The sequence below is a fragment of the Lathyrus oleraceus genome, chromosome 7, assembly GCF_024323335.1.
Source record: "Lathyrus oleraceus cultivar Zhongwan6 chromosome 7, CAAS_Psat_ZW6_1.0, whole genome shotgun sequence".
NCBI lineage: Eukaryota > Viridiplantae > Streptophyta > Magnoliopsida > Fabales > Fabaceae > Lathyrus > Lathyrus oleraceus.
Window position 1 is genome coordinate 505,342,330 of NC_066585.1, and position 8,323 is coordinate 505,350,652.

The 8,323-nt window shown below is 34.6% G+C and overlaps 1 protein-coding gene across 1 annotated transcript; it reads right to left on the minus strand.

Moving 5' to 3' along the window:
• Positions 1 to 2,947: 2,947 nt before the first annotated feature.
• Positions 2,948 to 5,795, minus strand: LOC127105945 (uncharacterized). Its single transcript, XM_051043162.1, has 2 exons — positions 5,542 to 5,795; positions 2,948 to 3,465 (listed from the first exon to the last, which is right to left on the minus strand). The coding sequence occupies exons 1-2, from the start codon at positions 5,615 to 5,617 to the stop codon at positions 3,221 to 3,223; spliced, it is 321 nt and encodes a 106-aa protein (XP_050899119.1). The 5' UTR covers positions 5,618 to 5,795; the 3' UTR covers positions 2,948 to 3,220.
• Between the last annotated feature and the right edge of the window lie 2,528 nt (positions 5,796 to 8,323).

Genomic DNA, 8,323 nt, shown 5'->3' on the forward strand with positions numbered 1-8,323 from the left:
GAAGAAAGATATCATACCACTCAAACTTCCAACAATCTAATGAACTGGATCGCCAGATGTGGTAATGCGATTCAGGGATGTTATCACAGATATACCAGCAGCAAGCTTTAGCAAAACTCTTCTGTTCTAAAATATTATGACCTAATAAACCATTTATATAAACTTAAACATAACTTGAAAACATTTTGAATAACCTAATTGATTCTGAAATAATGATGGTTTTGATTGTTACTTTTCTCTTGATTTCACATTCTTCCAATTTTTCCATCCATTTCACAACCTGAAATGGTAAAATATGTTAAATTTAAAATAGTTGGATATCACTTTAAAATAATATTCACTATAACAAAAGCTAGTATTCGACATTACATTTAGATGAAACTAGGCATAAGTCATTCCAGGTATCAGTAGAATGAAACCAACTGAAAATCCCAGGTATGATAAGTTGATGAGGAAAGTCACAACAACAAAAATAAGTTGATATACAGAAGTACGAGTCACATGTATTACTAACCCAAAAAGACAACATATAAAATAATTTGAAAAAACCAAAATGAAATCAATCATACCATAATCAATCGAATGAAAATCTGGAAAATAAAAGACGAAACATTAAAATACATGGGTAATGGCAAAAATCCAATCAAACACAAAACAAACTTAGTTGAAAAAAGAGAAGATGAACACAAACATATTTCCTTGGGATTAGCTGGTTTTGAAACATATCACCATTCACAATACTTCTTTAAAATTAATTTCACCTTCTTTTAAAGATTCAGTTGCGAAGCTTGAAAACGTAGATGCATATTTTATATGTCGTAGGGAAAAAAATATTGAGTCTATAAAAAGTTCACATATGTAACACCTTCAACGATTCTTCATCCAAACCCATAAAATCAAAAAGTATAAACAGAACCCTAAACATCAAAAAGTAAGACTCAAAATGAAAGATTCAACCAATCATTAAAGCAGTTAAAAAGTTAATTTTTGCCTTGCGACCATGAGTTAAATGCAAATGTAAAAGGAAGATCTCTATAAATCTATGTAAATCCAATAACTTTCGTAACCCAATATATATCTTTAAATACTTTAATTCATAGATCTTTGTAAGTTCTCCCAGAATCTTGTAGTCTTTGTTGAAGAAAAGTAAGATAGAAGAAATAAGAAGAGGAAGAGAGAGGCGTTGAAAAAGAGAAAAAGAAGAAGAAGAGAGGCAGCGGACCAGAGAAGAAAGAAGAAGAGGAAGAGAGAGGCAGCGAAAGAGAGAAGAAAGGAGAAGGGGAAGATAGAGGCAGTGGAAGAGAGAGAACATAAACTTGCATTTTTGGGAGGAAAGCATAAGAAAATTTTGAATTGGAGCTGAAATTAGAAAAAGAGAAAAGAGGAAAAGGAATTTCAATTGAACCATCTGACATCATCAATTGATCCAAACCTAGCAAGTAAAGGCACAATACAATAAACATGTAGTTGAAATTGAACAATATGACATCATTAGTTGTAAAAAGTCATTTTTAGATCAAAATTGCTCTCATTTCGATGAGGTGACAGATCCAGAGGAAAGGTAAAATTAGAGTTTTTCACAACATCTAATTTTTTTTTATTATAGATTCAGACAATTAAAGAGATGAAGAGAGAAAAATGTACATCACATATATAGTGATTTGATAATTCATCATTGTTATGCCTACTCTACTCTTTGATGATTTTCACCATCGGAAATGGTAACGTCTTCCACTATGATTAACGTTAAAGATACAAGTATTTTGGTAAAACTAATTATTATTAAACTGAGCACTAACAACTCAATGTTTTAGCTAACTCAGATCTAAAACAATAATTCTTCCTATTGATGCATATTACTCAATTGCTAACATTCAAGATCTTCAATGATCTTGATCAAACAAACTTGATAGACCCAATGACCTGCTTCAAGCTTCAATTATACAACCTCATTTACTCAGATCTGACGAAGACTTATCCGAGCGATTTATTCTATCAACGAATGAGGACAACTCCCAACCTTTTTTTGCGGCAACCTGTACTCGGATCCACCAAAGTCTTCCTTCGAGTATGAAGAAAAATCTTCTCTTTCCCGATAAACACCACTCAACAATGTGAATAAGAAACGATCTCTTATCCAGATACAAATAGTAAAATTTCACACAAAAAACATTAGATTCATGATGTATCTTAATCTATCTCACACTCAATCTTTACCGTTGAGAACCACAACAATGATTTCTTGATATAAGGTTGAAGATGATAAATAGTATCTAAAGGATCTCATACAACACAATTGTAAACTTCTCACACTCTTAATATTCTAAAAAGTTTTTCACAAGGTTGAATCTTGGAAATAGTATGTTTGTGAATGAAGAAATCTTTCCATGATTTCTCTCAAAATTCTTTTTAAAAAAAAGATTGAGTTCTTGATGAATTTTATCAATACACAAAATAGAAAAATTCAATAGATTTTCTCTTTTCTTGTGATAATCAAAATTGTATCACAAGAAGAATTGCCATATTCATGATAAGATTCTTATTAGGAATATCTTCACCTTTTAGACTTGTGCCACTATTTTGGAATATCTCCACTTCTTAGACTTTGCGACTATTTTGGACTTCTTTCTCAATGGGTCGCTGTTGGGTCAAAATCAAATATAAACACTTATTATTCCTACAACAACATTTTAATATTAAATATTAAATAATATAAATCTCTATCTGACCATTATAAAATATTTTATTGTATACTTTTAATGAAATTGTTTATTAAATAACCGCCCACTATATTGCCTCTATAACATAGCAAATTTTGAATAACTTCACTTGTTATTTTTCTGCAACACTCAACCCCTATAGCAATGTTGCTTAATGATATTTGAGCCTATTTCTTGAGATCAGAGATTGACAACACAGATAAAAGATATACAATTTTGAGCCACTGTAGACAAACTTTTGATTGATATCTTGTTATTAAGTAGAATCAACATATATGATTTACAAAATGATTATACAATAATAAAATATAAAAATGCTTCAAGCTGTTCTCATTAAGTCACAAGATGGCCTAAATCTCTCATGCCAAATCATGAGAGGAACAAACTAATGACAAGTTCAGACATTTCAAAATAACCTCTGCTGGAGTTTGAATGGGAAAAGAGCATGGTCTTGTTGATGTGCAAATTTTCAAGTGTGTGTGAATGAATAAGATAAGTTGTTAATCCCGCATACCGAGTTCAACCTCAAGTTCATCATCGTCTTCAAACAGCTTCAAAAGACGAGCATGCTGTTCTTCTCTCTTCTTCCTTTGCCATAATTTGAAAAGAAAAACACCAGATGCTATGACTGCTACCACACCAAGGATTACAAAAAGTATCTTGAGACCCGTAGAACCTTTGGAAGCATGTTCACTCACACCTTTATTTTCCTTTTTGTGATCTGATGGGTTGTTGTCGGCTAGGCCTTCAAGGAAACAAAATTTCTTGTAAAAAATCAAATAGTAAATAATTTCTAAACACAATGTTTTATAGTATATAATGTTACAAGGTAAAAATCTATTAAGGCAAAGACTTCTAAGTTGTTTACTTTAGTTTCAGAAGCTGCAAAACCGCTCCATAAGCAAGAAAAGCTTGCTTTGATAAGACTGTATCAGTTAGTGCAACTATTCTACTTTTTTAAAAGAACCTCGAGAAGCAAAATTAGTATGTGTTTATTTTGGCATCAACACACTCCAAAACGCTTGTTTCATCCATAGCTAATAGTTCTAGATTTCACCTTTACAAGTATTCGAATGTGTGCACCAGTACCAGAAAAACACTTGAAACAACTCGAATGGTAAACACTAGGATATTTTTATCTTCTTTCTATGGGCAAAACTTAGAAATCATCGAAGTACTTCTCATGCCGTTAACCTTCCCCATTAGACAAAATAAGAGCAACGCCCTCAGCAGCCACTAGATTTCAATATAGATTGTTACCAGTGTTGTCGTTGGTGGATGGCGGTGAGCCAAAATCCCGCCATACCGGCCGCTTTGCGGCGCCATTATAGCGGATTATGGCGGAAAAACCCACAATATTGGCCGATATTTACCATTGCGGCAAGCCCAAAAACCACGACGCCACTATTTGATAACACTGATTGTTACTAATACGGCATCTAGCACAATCATGGAGAAGCAATTGATATCATTTTATCCAGATTCACCATATCCTTGAAGGAAACCACTCATCGTTTTTTTCAATTTCGTATTTCAACAAGTTTCTGGAAGATCAAGGCAGCATTAGTTGTGGTTTCATATATAATGCTTAAACCTTTGAATGAAACTAATTTTAAAGATAAACCCCACTCGATACAAATACTCACAAATTATCATTAAATTCTGGCAATGAGATACATTTGCAATTATACTGAATAATATGCTAGATGAAGATCACATGAGTGAAGGGGGTAAAACAAGGTTAAATTTATATTAAAGGGAAAATTCTGATATAAAATCTGCATAGTACGTCAGGAGTTGTTGACGCCTGCCACGGTCGGTTACTGTATAACACAAATTAACAGAGGTACAAGTTTAACAGGAGGTTGAAGTTTAATAGTTATTGGGTTGTCAGACATTGATAATGAGATCGAGTTGTTAAAATTTAAGAGGTTAACAATATGACCAGTAACACAGGGTAATGTTTTCTAAGTTTTATCCTTTTAACAGCCTTAATTAATTGGCACTCCAATTCATTAACACCTTAAAATTGACTACACAAAGTTACCCCAAATCTGATGTATCTGATGCTGTTACTATAGACAAACCATGTGTTAATGTATGTATAAGAACCAATTCATATAAACCCTCGGGGATTGGCCTGTTGGTGAAGGCTTGGGACCTGAGAGTGTGCTCCTCTCGAGCTCTCAGTTTGAAATCTCGTTAGCTGCAAACAATCTTTGTGTTGGGACAATCCATTCAGAGATTTGCTATGTCTTTAAATGGGCCCCCGCTAGTGGACGGTGGGATTGGTCTCCTTAGATTAGTCGGTCTCAAACCTTTGATCTCCTTATCACTCTATTTCTAACTCCGTCGCCCAAATCACGAAGACCAAGTCAATCTTATATCTCTCATCTCCCTCCAAACTACTATACCCAGAAAAACATATTCTTAACTAACCAACCCATCAAGATCTCACCTTGCAGACGCTCTTTGGTATCAAAGTATTCGCAAGACAGAGTCAATAGCCTCGCAACAAACTTGTTCAAATAGTGAAAATTTTCAAACCCAAAACATTTGCATTTCAAGTTCCCTACCATAAGCAGTATCTAAAATTGATCAAAAAAGAAGAATCTTTCTCACAGTAATTTATCCTTAAATCAAAACAACCGTTAAAAAATCTCACCATTGAACTATTCCATTGACGAACATGATAAATTATCAGCACAGAAAGATTAAAAAAAACCTAGAAAAACAAATAATCACAGAAATTGACATTGATTCTAACAAATCGATGAAATTGTGAACAAGATGAAAAGAAAATAGAAAGAGAAAGGAATACCAGAAAGGAATTGCAGTTGCAGAGAGATCAGGGCAAAGAGAAAAGGGTTTCGCGGAGATCTTCGGGGTTGCATCATGCCTCTTTCTTTCTCTCTCTAGAAAATCACTCTCTCTCTCTAGAAAATCTAGTTGGGATGTTACTTCAAAACTTTTTCACAAAGCTGCGATCTAACATCAAACTCCAGCTACGTTAATTGCGTTTCTTTGTTTTTCTGCGAAGACACTATTATACCTGATTTTCACACATTTTATTCAACTTTGTATTTTATTCTATATATATTATTATATCCAAATTAAGTGTCATACACTTTCCCATAAATTAAAAAAATATAATAAATAAAAGAAAAAATAATAGTGATTTTGTTAAAAGTATTTTGATAATTCAACTGTTATGTAACCGGTTAGTACGAGGGTGTAATAGGTTATAGCAAGACAAAAGTTATTTTGAGCGGAAGAAAGTGTAATTGTATTGTGACTGTAACCGGTTAAGGTAGCCACGTAATCGGTTATCAGGAAATTAATTTTGTATCAGTTGTAATTGATTACAGGTTTAGTGTAACCAATTACAGTGAAATATTCTCACTCTCAATTGTCTCTTTCTCAATTTCGTCTTTCTTTCTCCACACTCTAATTTCTCCATCATTCATCAATCTTGTGGTTTCAAGTTCTAACATTTGGCATCAGGAGCTTGGTTCTGATCCACAAACACCTAGTGTACAACATGAATTATGTTTCCAATGAAAGAATCCTTGCAAACTTACACATCATTGATGCGAAGAATTACGAAAAATGGTGCAAATAAATGAAAGTGTTCTTTGTCGATCAAGATGTTCTTGAAGTGACCAAGAATGGGGTGAATCCCCTTGTCCAAGGTGCAACAGATGCACATCGAGCAACGCAGTAAGGAAGAAAAAAAGAAAGATTGCAAGGCACTATTTGTGATCCATCAATGTGGATGGTGACAACTTTGAGAAAGTTGGTGATTGTGAATTGTCAAAACAAACGTGGTAAATCTTAGAGAAGGCATATACAGGGGCTGACAAGGCGAAGGTGGTGAGGTTACAAACTCACAAGCGTAAACTTGAATTGATTCAAATGGAGGAAAAGGAGACAATCAACGATTCCCCAACAAAAATCACTCGATTAGTGAACCAAGTAAAGGCATGTGGAGAAACAGTATGGTTGTAGCAATTAAGGAATCAAATGATCTTGTGATGATGAGCAAATAGGAGTTACAAAGCTCTCTTGAGGATCATGAGCAAAGGATGTAGAAGAGAAGTAATGATAAGGCAAAGGCAAATATTGCTTTGCAAGCTCGCTTCAACGAGAAGGACAAAAGATCGAAAAAGAAAATGGTTCATGAAGGATAAAGGGAATTTTCAAAATTTTGGTGGAAGTGGGTCCCAAAGTTCCGAGAATTTGACTTGTTAAAGGGGTGAGAGCAGCTGCAACAAAAATGATGGTCAAGGCAACTTTAGAGGTGAAAAGAATAGGTTTGAAAAAAGCTAGGAACAATGCTTTAAGTGTCAAAAGTTTGGTCATTTTACAAGAGAATGCAATGCTAACAAGAAGGAACCTCAAGGAGATGAAGCCAAGGTTGCAAGATAAGAGTTTGATTAGGAGAACACACTTTTGGTCATGATCATAGAAGGCGTGTGCAGTAGCAGCAGGTTGCGGTACAACAACATCAATTCTGAGAATGCTGCAAAAATAGGTTGTAACCGGTTATGTGAAAGATGTAGTCGGTTACATGCAATAGAAAATGTTATGGTGACTGTGAGAGAAGGAGTCTAGTGCAGTGAAGAATGGTATTTGGATTCCGATTGTTCTACTCGTATAACAGGGAGAAAGGTTTGGTTTATTCAAATTAATTGTGCCATGAAGAACAAAGTGAAGTTCACGGATGACACCACTCTAGCGGTCGATGGGATCGATGATGTTTTGATCATGAAAAAGGATGGTGGATATTCCTTGATCAAAGATGTATTGTTCATTCCAGGAATCAAATGTAACCTTGTAAGTATTGGCCAATTTCTTGAGAAGGTCTATAAGATTCACATGGAAAATAAGGGGTTGCGCGTTATGCATTCAAACAGGGTTTTGGTACTTAAAGCTCCTATGGATGCCAATTTAACCTTCAAGATTGAGTTGAAGGTTATGGAGAAAAAATGTCTTCCTACAACGACAAGTCGAGAAGAGTGGATATGGCACTATCATCTTGGGTATCTCAATTTCCAAGATCTCAAAGATTTGAAAAATAACAGAATAGTAACGGGGTTGTCATTGATCAACACACTAGCTGAAATTTGTGAAGAATGTGTGCAAGCAAAATAATATAAGGGTAAGTTCAACAAGGATGCAAGCTGTAGAACCAAGAATCACCTTGAGGTGGTGTACTCGGATGTGTGTGGACCAATGCAAGTAGATTTTATTAATGGCAATACATATTTTGTGACATTCATCAATGATCGTAGTAGAAAGCTATGAACATGCCTAATCAAGAGAAAGGACGAGGTATAAGAAGTTAAAGTCCATGGATGAGAGGCAAAGCAGTCACAAGCTCAAAGTGCTCAAAACGGATGGTGGGAGAGAATATGGACGAAAGGATGATGCAACAAACAGGACGATTGTGATCATCCGAGACGTCATTTTTGATGAGATGAGGTCACTACAGCAACCTATAACTGGTTATGTAAAAGTTGTAATTGGTTACAACATTGAAATTCAGTTTCTACAGATACAGGAAGTGTAGAAACCCCTGTTGCCGAAGCCAGAATTCAAGA

Excerpts from the sequence above, each read along its gene's own strand:
- LOC127105945 (XM_051043162.1), bottom strand. The coding sequence starts at position 5,617 with ATGATGCAACCCCGAAGATCTCCGCGAAACCCTTTTCTCTTTGCCCTG. Across the intron at positions 3,466-5,541 it reads GCAACTGCAATTCCTTTCTG|GCCTAGCCGACAACAACCCA; the intron begins GTATTCCTTTCT and ends GTTTCCTTGAAG.